Genomic DNA, 12,933 nt, shown 5'->3' on the forward strand with positions numbered 1-12,933 from the left:
GTATGTTTGGGGGAGGGGATGGAGTGTGCGGTGTGTGTGTGTGTGTGTGTGTGTGTGTGTGTGCACTAATGTTCTATTATTTTTATTACTCTCCATAGTCCATGTCAATTGTTATTATTCTTATTCTTATTAGCTATTGTTTTGATGTAACTACTGCTTTGGCAACATTGTAACACTTACAGTCATGCCAATAAAGCTCATTAAATTGAAATTAAAATAAAATTGGAATGTATATATAGGATGTGCCTATATACAATTTTAGTAAGCTCTCTGTTAAGATTATCGATTGAAAAAGACCATTGTGGGCTGTTGACTGTGTAAATTATAGAAAACTTGGCCATTAGTGCATTAGTATGTGTTTATATATTCAATGTCCAAATATAGTGTACTATTCCTCCATCAGAACAATTTTACATGTCTCTTGAATGTACATTGAATGCAAGACGCTTTCTCTGACATCACTTGAACAAAGGGGTCTTAGACTATAGACCTAAAGACAAATGTCACTGTATAATGACGTAGGCTAGGCATGGCGTAGATTTAGGGTGGGACGCTAAGGACTAGTCCTAATCAAAATTTTAAGATGACAAAATTGTCCCCACCAATATTTTAGCGAACTTATTTGTACTGCTGATCATTCCGACAGCCAGCACGACAATACAAGAAACGTCAGGGTTATCTGACACGCATGGAGAATGCCAATGCACAGGCTACTTTGCAGTGGCAGTCAAGCGAGCAGGTGTGTCAACGACAACGGTAAGTTACCAGGGCTGTCTGCCAATACATACCCCATAAAAGGCCAAAGTAAAACATTTTGATATTGAATTTGACCGACAGAGCTTTCAATTCGGCAGCCGTGGCCTAGGCTATACTGGTTAGCGCTTCGGACTTGTAACCGGAGGGTTGCCGATTCGAACCCCGACCCCTCATTGCTACCCAAGCGCTGCTGTTGTTGCAGGCAGCTCACTGCGCCGGCATTAGTGTGTGCTTCACCTCACTGTGTGCTGAGTGTTTCACTAATTCACGGATTGGGATAAATGCAGAGATTAAAATATACTTATACTTACAATTAACCACATTATAATCAATAGGCCAAAATCATAATTGTGTATCTGTGCCGAATTTCGTAATTCAAGTCCAGTGTAGAACTGAATAAGAAAATCATAAGGCTGTATATCTTGAACTTCCAGTATGTGAGAAACTTGACTTGCCTTAATATCTCCAACCTCAAGTATGCAGCTAATAAGGAAATATAATTGTTATTTAATTAAACAAGGTGAACTTCTCCCCACTGTGCAATGCAGAAAAGGATGCTACAAGGAAGGGAATTCAAACACACTCAACACCTTACCATCTATTGATGTCATTGTGGTTCATTGAGATATCTGACATTTTTTCTGTTAATTGGCTTGGATACAAAAGGACATTGTTGCCTTTGTCGGTGTCCTTATGTGAACTTGCACAGGTAACCTTGCTCATCTTTACTAGCGTACGACTTCACACCATTGCTTCAGGGCAGCCGTGGCCTACTGGTTAGCGCTTCGGACTTGTGACCGGAGGGTGGCCGGTTCAAACCCAGATCAGTAGGCACGGCTGAAGTGCCCTTGAGCAAGGCACCTAACCCCTCACTGCTCCCTGAGCGCCGCTGTTGTTGCAGGCAGCTTACTGCGCCGTGATTAGTGGGTACCTCACTGTGTGCTGAGTGTGTTTCACTAATTCACAGATTGGGATAAATGCAGAGATCAAATTTCCCTCACGGGATCAAAAGAGTATTTATACTTATACTTATACTTCAGACCAGAGCTGATGCTTAAGCAAAGGCCGTCACTGAAAAGCTGTGAATGTCGTTGAACACAGCTGTTCTCACATTAGCTGATTGCGATAAACATTAACCATTGTTGCCTAATTACCAATTATTCATCAAGGAACTTTTTTTAGTGTTTTTCACATAGTATTTTGCAGTATTTTTAAAATACACACCAATAAAGTATTTTGATACAAAATACAGAGCCATTTCCTTCAACCCAATAAAATAAAAATTACAAAATACTATTTTGTATTTGAAATACATATTACATGTTTCAGAAATCTTGACATATCTAAGTTTTGGGTTGCAATATACAGGTAGTGGGCTCTCTGTTAATTTTAATGAGTAGGCCTAAGCCTAAAGTTACAGCATTTCTATCACAATTGACCAGACTTTGACCTTTGGTCTGCTTTTAACAAAATTCTGGCTATGATTGTTCCTTGTATTGCATCATGAGCCAACACTGTGCCTATTGCATTCTACTGTTGTTAGCCTTAAGCCTAGCTCAGTCATTATGTTATACCACATCACCCTCCATTAGAAGTGCAATGAGCTGCATTGAGCATAATAAACTGCATTTAGAATTCCAAATTCATATTTCTAGATATTTTGGTGAAAGTAACTCAAAAGTAATACAATAGTAGTGTAATGCCTTACAATTCAGATACATATTATAATGTAACAAATTATTTTGAAATGACAGTAATGAGTAATACATAATACGATTTTGAAGTAACTTGCCCAACACTGATGACAACCATCACTTTCTGTGGACCATCACTTTCTATGTATGTCTGTGTTTGTGTGTGTGTGTGTGTGTGTGTGGAGGGTCAATCAAATTCTATGATTGCCACTGATGTGAACGATCTCACAAATCACACAAACCAAATCAAGTTTTAAAAAAATCGCAAAAGTATCGAAATTGAGATTCTTCACTTAGTATTGGTATTGAAACACTAATGTTGGTATTGTGACAACAGGAGTTGGGGATGTGTTCCCACCAAAGCTGAGACCAAACCTACGCCCTTGAGGCTAGGCTACTATCAGAGAGACAAGGACCAAATTTGAGTTTTAATCTCAGTTTATAAAGAGGATTATAATTTGGGTAATAATCAAATGAAAATAATTTGTGACCAATATTGTATCACATATTAAACTGAGGCTGACTACAAGCTCAGCAAAGATGTTCATCACATAACATTCTGTCCAAGAGCAGTTATACTGTATAAGATGTAAAAATGCATATATAATTCAACACACAAACTCTCTCTCTTTCTCTCTGAGCAGTCTATTATATGGTGACAGTGACTGCTACAGTTAACACTTTCCTGAGTACTATTTCTCTGACATCACAGGCATATTTCTCTAACATATAAAAGACACCACTTACACAAAAGATGGCAAGATGGAATGAGTTCAACAGTGAAGCAGGCTATATTACTACTTTCATAGAAATGATTGGAATACTTTCCACCATATACAATTTTAATTAGTGTTAAAAGATTAAAAGCACAGGATCAAACAAAGCTCAAGTTCATTCATTTGCGATGGTATAGCTGTGTCCGAATATCAAAGGGATCCTGAAAACGTTCTGGTAGCACGTGACACTTTGAGAATAAGGTTGAAGCTTAATTTCCCTGTGAAGCCCAAGCTCGTCACCACTTCTCTGCTAGATGGAAATGGGAAGCTGAAAGAACAGTAATTCACCTGGGCATTCTAGAATTATGGGTGGTCTGAACTGACATCACAGAAAGTGTCGTGGCTGTACAGAATCCCTCCTGACAGACTGATTAAAGAGAATATTTTATTCTGTGGGAGTGGGGTTGGTAAAGGATATCGCTACGGCTGTAATTCGGCCGTAGGTACAGGTTCATTGTACTCCTTCACTTCATGAGTTGTGTGCCACTTGTAGCCATGAAACAAATGCAAGCCTGCCATCTACTGGCCATATTCAGATGGTGCCTACACCTCTTCACAAAAACAGGTATATCCAAGGAACTCATGTTTTTTAATTACAAGGATACAAGGATACAAGGAAGTTTATTGTCACATGCATATAGTTACTGGAAGTAAGAAATGCAGTGAAATTATGTCTGGTGTCAGCCTATTTGTGCATTAATGGGGGCTGCATAAAAAGGTGGGGGAGGATTGGGATTGGGTGGGGGCACCAACAAGGAGCACCCAAGAGCAACAGGGGCAAGGAAAAACTCCCTTACCAAGGAAGAAACCTTGGGCAGATCCACGGCTCAAGGGGCTAACCCAACTGCCAGGGGTCTTGGTGTGTGTGTTGGGGGGATGACAGGGGAGATGGGATAGTGTGCTGTGTATGTGGGGAGAGGGCAGTGTGCAATATGTGTGTAATTAAACGCTTTATTAATTCGGCTAGTTCATTAAACATCGCCAACATGTTTCGGCCAAACATGACCTCTCTCTCTCTTCTGCCCTGAAGGCCATATTTGGCCGAAACATGTTGGCGGTGTTTTTATCTTATTTTATTTTAATAATGAACTAGCCTAATTAATAAAGCTGTATATTTCGAGTACTTCAAGTGATAAGTGAGTTTGCCCTTTTGAGGAACGCCGCAGCCCTCCTGCCCCATGTCTTTAAGCGGTACCTAAACATAACTTTAAAACTCAAAACTGTATTTGAGTCATTCTCACTTTCTTGCATCACATCAGTACATTCAAATGTTACATATTCAAATAGATTTTGTACCATTAACAGTGAGGAAAATCAGGCATCATCTTGGAAATGGGTCTTTATTAAACCATTGTTTTGGTTACAGGAGAGCTTTCTTAAAATGAGAGATTATGAATGAAGACAAAAAAATAATAGCCATTCCTACATTTTCTAAGACTTCATAAAATTATTCCCGACAAAACTGACAGGAATTTCCTGTACAATAGTGTTTAATATAATCATGTGAGTACATTGTAGTTTACATTGCAAAAGGGTCGATTTTCCTAAATGATCTTCAATAGGCTATACGATACAAAGCAGTGAAACCGGAAGTTGTAACTGCACTTTTTCTGACGTTACCCAGTCTCTCCCACAAACAAAAAATGGAGTGCTGTGAAAAAAGAGTGTTTCAGTAGTCTTGATGCGTCATGGTGTAGCTTTTTAATCGTACCACCAGATGAGACAGTAATTTGTCACTACAGGTTGAACAGAAACAGCAAGGCCACTGATAAAAGATGCAAACTAAGGCAAAGTCTTGGTCTGGGTGAATATCCATAATGCACCATCTCAGAGTAGGACTGCAAAATCAGAGATGGGTTCGACTGGTTTTAGGCGTAGCCCGCATCCCATATTTGCTGGAGGCCACAAACTCAACCCAGACCTGCGGCCTCAGTCTGTTTTGACTGCTTAATGAATAAAATCTTGATAAAAAAAAAAGTCACAAGCACGGTGCGTCACATCTACTGACTAAGGAAAATGGACATGCTTGCCGACAAGATGAACACAGCTCATACACACAGAGAAGTCAGTTTAAACACCGGCTGGGAGGAGCCTTTAGTTAAAACACTAACAAAGGAGAAACACTCAACAAAAAGCGTCCAACTCTGTGTCCTAAGAAATTAATTATCTGGTAAGTGTCACTTAAAACCATCATCTAACTCACTACATCGTGGGTGAAACATGGCACAAACAGAAAACAGTGATGCAAAATTTTCTGTTACTTTGGATATTCTGAGAACTGTGCCAGCCATTCAAAATTCAGACAATGTCTAAACGGAGGGTTAAAATCAATTATTACACAGCACCATCTTGTCCATCTGACTCTTTATAGGATATAACAATCAACATTCACCATCACCATTGTGCAACAATGTTCTGTAATGCACTGGAAGTGCAAAACATGGAGTACATTAAATAGGCTATATGACAAGAAAGCTTGGTTTCCTTTAAAAAAAAAAAAAAAAACACACAACATGGATAGCAAACCAATAAGAACACATTAGAAATTAAAACAAGACCTCAGTGATGTAACATTTTGTATTAATTATACATTTCCATGATGCCGATTCCCTCTGCTCTCCGACACCTATGATTGCCCTTTGTCCCTCATTTTTAGTGACTGCTTTATTTCAGCTTGTAACCACTTGGCAAGAGAGAATTCTGCCAACAGACTACTGGGTCTGTGCCCTGCTGCTGACAGAGTTTAGGCAGTACTAGGCACAAGTTCAACAAATGCCACCAATCAGATCCTGTCAGACAGGTTCTTCTTGTCTGATATGGCGATGATCGGAAAAAAAGTTTAAACCTTTTGGGCGTGGCGTCCAAATGCGCTGATCTACTAGGCATTCAAGAATGCAAATTTGGACCATTAAGCAGAATGCTTGAAGCATTGTATTTCTGGAGACTATTCAGATTGTTAACTGGAGGAAAACATTCACCATTTCCTTAGAGGGGATGGAATGGCCACATGGGAATATCCATGCATGCTGCATTATCTAAATTACAGATGCAGAACATTTATGTCAAAAAGGCCATACTGTATGTTCAAAGTGCTTCTGTAAAAACAGTTTATATATGCAGACATAGAAACGGCTTGGTTAAGTATAAAGTGTAGCTGTAGATATACAATTTACTTCCTGACAGTCTAAATTCAGATACCCTTGGTCAGTCAAATCCTTCAATTTGCATTTCGAAAGAGAAAAGATATATGAACCTTCACCAGAAATACACGGAACGACGCCAAAGAGTGCTTGGATGAGGTATGTCTACACCCAGACCTGTGGATAGAGGACAGTGAGGAACATTGGGATCCGCAGATGAAGGTTTTCAGAGGGGGAACTGACCAGTTTTTTGTTTGTTAAATTGTGATTTGTGTTGTCTTGATGGCTGCGGTAACTCTGATTCAGGTGGAGTCACAGGGACACAAGGGCCTGGCGTTTAGGTCTTCTTCTTCAGCTCCTCAAAGCGGCGGGTCAGGTCATCAAAGTCGATGTCGTCTGAGGCGGCGGTGTTCCCGCCGAACGAGGTGGCTGGGAGCGTGTCAGGGACAGAGGGCAGCTCTGGGAGGGCGTTGTTGTCGTAGATCTGAGTTGAGGGGCTTGGCCCTACAGAGAAACAAAGACAGTGAGAAATGAGTAAATGATGACTGACCAGTTACAAAACCTTGTCGCCTACAATGCTCAAAATTTAGAAAACAATTAGTCAAAGAGCCATACTAAAAATAAAAGTAATATAAATAAACAAAACAAATATATTTTGAGGCTTTGCTTTTATTCAGATAGGGCAGTGAAGAGTAGGACTGAAAGTTTTTTTTTTTTTTTTTTTAAAGTATATTTATGGGCTTTTTATGCCTTTAATGTGACAGGATAGTAGAGAATGACAGGAAGCGAGTGGGAGAGAGTTGGGGTGGGATCCGGAAAGGACCACGGGGCGGGAATCGAACCCGGGTCGCCAGCGTACGGTGCAGGTGCCCCAGCCAGTTGCGCCACGGCTGAGGCCAGGACTGAAAGTTTAATCTAAATTTAATAATCCCGATTTGAACTAATGCAAAGGTTAAATCAACACACAATATTCATATGCAAGATTAGATGTGTACTAAGCTATTTTTTACAGTCTATGGTACTAAGCTTACTGCAAAGGTTAAATCAACATACAATATTTATATGCAAGATTAGTACTAAGCTTATTGCAAAGGATACACAATTTCACATCTGCTTTTGAGATTGAGTGAACAAACTTCGGTCTAAATTACGATGGAACACATGTTATCACAGCTCACATACTGTGATTACATTGAATAATGGTACCTACAACAACCTGTGGTTTGTACCACCCTTCCTACAGTCAATAACAAAACCAGAAAGAGTTGAAAGACACTGACCTGTAGCCTGGGGAAGATCAGAGGGTTTGATAGACAATTCATCAATCTTCACAGGGACACACGGGAAAGAGCATAAAGTTGTATTAGTGTTTGCTCAAATCTTCCTAATCTCATACCCTAAGTCCCCATATGATAACACACAGATGACTGAGGAGTTAGTGAGTTATAGACGGTGTGCATTTGTTGGTTGATTAGCTCAGTGCAATGCAGAGACGCCTGCTTGCATCTGGAGAAAAGGTGAAAATGGGTGTTCTTCTCAAAGGCTCAACTAAGGCTTGCAGTGGTGTGCCAAGGCCAATGAGAAGAGTGGTTAGTGATTAGTGTTCTTGTTAACAGAGAGACTTTTTAAAAAAAGTTATTAGCAACACTACCATCCTGCCATGTTCTTACTGTAGTTACCCACTATGCCTACAGGATTCACTCTTAAGTTGTACATCCTGCATCTAAGCCATCACTTATCGCATGCCCATAACCCAAGTGCTTCTTTCACTTCTTTCAAAAATACAACTTTCACAGGCATTCCCTGAGGTGAGGTGTAGGATCAGATAGCCCAAAGCAAGAAATCAAGCTAAGGGGGTATATAAACAGCTCTTCCCTGAGAGTTGAGATGGTGGACTCCATCTGGCAGGTGGAATGGGGAGGGTTGGGGAACTCGTTCACTTACAGACTCGTAGGTGGGGGGGCAGCTGGGCAGCTGTGGGGGCTGCCCTCCAATTCCTGGTGCCTGGAAGTTACTAAAGCCATCATAGGTACCAACAGGACCATTAAAGGGCTCCTATGGGAGAGGGTGGAGAGATATAAGAACTCCCAAACACAACAAATGGTGTTTGTGTACATGGCATCAACAGCGCATTATCACAAACAAATAGGCTGGTCTTACAGCTCCTTTGGGAGGTGGGTAGCTGAACGCAGAGGGCATGGGCATGGGCATGGGCATTGGCATGTGCATAGCACCAGGGGGCACTGTGTATCCGCCACCACCACCACCTCCTCCTCCTCCACTGCCGCCACCTCCGAAGCCACCCTTCTTGAAGTCGCTGTCAACGTCAATAAGGTCAGCCTCCTCGCCCGGGGTCACCTCGGGCTACACGCAAATGGGTAAGAGAAAAGGTGGCATGAAAAACGTATTATGCTTTGGGGCATTAGAAGGATAGTGGCTAAGGAGCTGGGCTGGCTAGCATGCAGTAGCCTGAAAAGTTGTGGGTTTAATTAAAGAGGGTTCAACAGGAGGCTTCCACCGCTGTGCCCTTGAGCAAGGCACTTAACACCGAGTTGCTCTGGGGACAATGGTCCTTGTAATATAATTGACATTATGTACATCGCTTTAGATAAAAGAATCTGCTAAATGAATAAATGTAATGTAAATGTTTCAACATTTAAAGCAAGTGTGGCATTTTATCTGTGCCACTGTAGAACAGAGTAGCTGAGTGGAGTAGGGAGTAGCTGGTCCTCACCCTGACCATGGCATCAGGTTCATATGGGACATTGTAGTTCTTGGCGATCTCTATGAGGTAGCGCTCCACAAGGATCTTTGGTGGGGCCTCTACACTCAGTTTATGCATGAGCTTTAATGGAAAAGGGAGGAAGGATACAGAGTGATCATTTAACAACAGCAGACATATAAAACAAAAACAAAAAAATAGCATCTATAGCCTACTTTTCTTACCCGGTCATTGACTGTCCCAATCTGGTTTGTTCTGCAGAGCTTACCATACTCTTTGCTGTATTTTGCACAAAGCTGGTCAGACACCTAGTGTTAAAAAGACCACACAATTTGAACAGAACCATTAACAGAGCCACAAACACATGTTGTTAAGCCAATAGAAATAAAACACTTCTACTGTATTTATCATAACTAAACTGTTATCTGTACTCACAATTTTGAGCTCTGAGACTTCTGACTGCAGCCGAGGAGCAGCCCAGATGAGAGTGGACACAGCCTCCTGCAGGCCTGGGTCCAGCTCTCTGAGGTGGGAGAGATGGACATGATCAGTCCCTGATGACCAACCAAATGACTATACAGTATACACAGGTAAAAAAATATTCATGGATTAGTTGAATATCGATGTAAGTCAACTTACTTCATTGACTGAATGAGGCCAAAGCGGGCTAACAGTAGGTCACAGTACAGCTCCAAGATCTCCATGGCTTCCACCAGGTAGTCCTCTCTGATGATGTGCTCGACGCGGATTCGGGCTCGCTCATCTTTGCCTGCTGACAAGTAGTCTGCAATCTCCTTCCTAGCTTTCTGCGCCAATTCGGCTGTAGAAGGAAATGTTTATGTTAGGTGGTATACAAATTAAATGGATACGGGTTTACTGCATTAATCATGACACGTGACAGTGTAACACCCACTTTTCTTTTTCTCCAGTAGTTTAAGGCGGTTGATGACGAGTCGGAGATTTACTCGAAGTCTCTCCGCTTTGAATCCACCACCAAGCATGATGGATTGTGTGTTGACTTTGTCTAAAGATAAACATCGGAAACAAAGTCAGTGGCATAAAGGACACTGCTTAAAGGTAACGGTAACGTCATGCGCTAAACGTTTCCTAGTGACTCAGAAAAAGTAAACACGCCCAAACGGGACATCGACATGTCGCTTCACATCAAAACGTTCTGCTGTGTCTTGCTAGCCACCCAACTTCTAAATCTTCAATTTTAAGTATTAGAAATGACAGTCAACTTTCAGTCTGATATAAAGTCAACAAGTGAACCATTCGGTCACTTCCTTGTTCAGCATGGGGATCCCCTACCTAGTTCTAGACTGGCTAAGGAACTAGCTGGACTCGAGTGCGGCGCATTGAAAACAATCACCTACCTACCGATACCTATCCAACACAACAGCAAACCAAGTTACCAGAATAGTTACCAATTTCATACTTCCCACCACCTCCATTATATATATATATACGTTATAGTATGATTTATGTTTTTTGTTTTGTATTTATGTTTTAATTGTGAACTTCAATTTACCGAAACCATAGGCAAAACACAGCCTGTTACGTTAACGTTACAATTTGAACGCTGTTTCCCTGCTAGTTTTGCTTGAGCTATTCTTGAGCTACAATTACCTAATAATGTTCAAACTGATCAGCAAATGTAACAATAGAACAAACTAACGTTAACATCCTACAGGTTGGATAACAAGCCATGAACTTCCCTATAATAACAGAAACAAGACGACGTGAATGATTTGCTTAATCATACCAAGCTATCAAATGTTAGCTACCCGTAAAAATAGCCACGCTAAGAAGCTTTTAACCAGAGGTAGTCTACACCTTTAAATCCTAGACACACAAACTACCACCATCACCAAATCATACTGTGATTAAAAACACGAAAATAAACAATTAAAACAACTGCCACCTGTCAATATTGCGTGAAAAGTTGGAGTTACCTTTGTGTTTCGGTTTAAAAGCAGGCAAACACAGCTTCCTGACAAGCTAAAATGATAACAACTGTAGAACTTCCGCGAAACGCAACGCTTTTACGTATTACGTTTTGCGTGACGCATAAGTTCCATAGAGTATCAGCAGAGAGGGTTAAAGCGGATCTTTGTTATCAGTACATCAAGTACATCTCTCTGGTAGGCTACGTACGGGCGTACCACAAACATACTAAGATCCATTTTAATAGCCTAGCGGACGGGCTCTGGTACTTTGGCACTGAGGGGAATAATCCTCAATAAATAAAATGATTCTAACGATTTATATTTTAACATGAATCACATCCATTCTCAGACTAGAAACATCATAGAAAATGTAGGCCTATGAGTTTTCGTATAGCTGAATGAAAACAACTTGCCGGGCTTGTGGCACTGACCATGAAATTAGAGGGTGCGGTAAGCCAACTAATGGGCCATGGACCTGCATAAAAAAATTAGCCTGCCATTGTCCATTGAATCACATAAACTAGAATGTATGTGGCCTGCAAGTCATTAAATAATAATGGGATTTCTCTCAAAACACAAATTGTGATTAGCCTACAATCTTCAAACTTCAAGCTAATGAAACTGCTGATTGCTTGCTCTCTGGTAAGGCCTATTTGTTAGTGGAACCATTAATTTATGCAATGGTTATTGTTTTTTTCCATGTTGTTTCATGGGAATTAGTGACATTGTTTCATGGGAATTAGTTTTAGCATCAAATACATAGGCTACCACTTCAACTGCAAACGTGACCGATGACCATATCCTATACCCTGATTGGCCACACTGATGATTGAAAGAAGTCTACAGGAAACCATAGCCTGGTTCACAAGTCTCACTATACTTAGTTTCATTTCTTGAAGAGAGTCTGGGAAGTGGGTACTCACAATTGGGAAATGTTTCTAACCGTAACATCGTAATGGACATAGACTTTGAATTAACTGAGCCTAACCAATCGCATTGATCAGGGATTCCTACGTTACTTATACCTCGCCTAACTTTTTCAAACTGATAATAATTTCCTGACTTTCAACCAAGGTTTATACTTTTTACAAGGTTTAGATTTTGCAAATGTTCTTCGGGTATGAGGTTATTGAGATGGGGCTGACTATGGGAATGCATTTGTCTTCATTCTTCTTTATGATTAAAGTATGATCTGATTCTGATTCATTGGACTATTGGGCACTGCGTTTAGTACACATGTGTAATACAATGTATGCATTTTCCCATTATCTAACTGCATTTTTTTTGTTGTTTGCAGATGTTGCACTACTGTTCACCACATCCACTTTCAAAACTATCTTCATCTCCCTCGTCACTGATTGGGCCTCTATTCCGGTGGCTGAGGGAAACTTAAACACATTGATAGGAGCCAGACTTGTCTCTCAGTGAAATAAAAATGAGCGAAGATAGGCGGGTGGGGCCAGGCTAGGGAAATTAACCTTTGGTCATCACAATAAATGATGCTAATAGGTTGAAAGTAACCCTCAGGCTGATACAGTCTGACAATTGGGCTGAAACTGTGTGCTGATACATGCTAACTCTTAACTTCCTTGTCGTAAGAACTCGTCATGAACTGGGGGTCCTTTGACAAGATCGCTTCTCGTCAGACGAGTTTAGGGGGCGTGCCATTGCATCATTTTGTGTGACTTTTTTTTTCTGACGATTTACTACTAATAAGACAATCACATTGGACAAATGGATCACACCATCAGAGGTGGTACAAAGTTTAGCTGAATGACATGCAGACCCCATTTCCACCAACAGATGGAGACAAAGTCCTCATTGGAGAAAGCACATTTAAGGCCAGCTACAGTGCCTACTGTATTCACCCCCTTGGATATTTCCACTTTTACTGCT

The 12,933-nt window shown here is 40.8% G+C and overlaps 1 protein-coding gene across 2 annotated transcripts; it reads right to left on the reverse strand.

Moving 5' to 3' along the window:
* Positions 1 to 4,550: 4,550 nt before the first annotated feature.
* Positions 4,551 to 11,148, reverse strand: ist1 (IST1 factor associated with ESCRT-III). 2 transcript variants are annotated; one of them, XM_048263428.1, is made up of 10 exons: positions 11,044 to 11,148; positions 10,002 to 10,112; positions 9,728 to 9,908; positions 9,524 to 9,611; positions 9,313 to 9,396; positions 9,101 to 9,211; positions 8,527 to 8,730; positions 8,311 to 8,421; positions 7,647 to 7,653; positions 4,551 to 6,870 (listed from the first exon to the last, which is right to left on the reverse strand). In XM_048263428.1, the coding sequence occupies exons 2-10, from the start codon at positions 10,087 to 10,089 to the stop codon at positions 6,704 to 6,706; spliced, it is 1,041 nt and encodes a 346-aa protein (XP_048119385.1). In that variant the 5' UTR covers positions 10,090 to 10,112; positions 11,044 to 11,148; the 3' UTR covers positions 4,551 to 6,703. The 2 variants fall into 2 exon arrangements, with proteins under 2 accessions (XP_048119385.1, XP_048119384.1); XM_048263427.1 differs by having other exon boundaries at positions 7,647 to 7,692.
* Between the last annotated feature and the right edge of the window lie 1,785 nt (positions 11,149 to 12,933).

This window comes from Alosa alosa, chromosome 14 (assembly GCF_017589495.1).
Source record: "Alosa alosa isolate M-15738 ecotype Scorff River chromosome 14, AALO_Geno_1.1, whole genome shotgun sequence".
In the NCBI taxonomy this organism is placed as follows: Eukaryota; Metazoa; Chordata; class Actinopteri; order Clupeiformes; family Clupeidae; genus Alosa; species Alosa alosa.

Coding starts and splice junctions, on each gene's coding strand:
- ist1 (XM_048263427.1), bottom strand. CDS start 10,089: ATGCTTGGTGGTGGATTCAAAGCGGAGAGACTTCGAGTAAATCTCCGA. Junction 9,909..10,001: donor ACTACTGGAGAAAAAGAAAA/GTGGGTGTTACA, acceptor TTCCTTCTACAG/CCGAATTGGCGCAGAAAGCT. Junction 6,871..7,646: donor TGATCTTCCCCAGGCTACAG/GTCAGTGTCTTT, acceptor GTTTCTCTGTAG/GGCCAAGCCCCTCAACTCAG.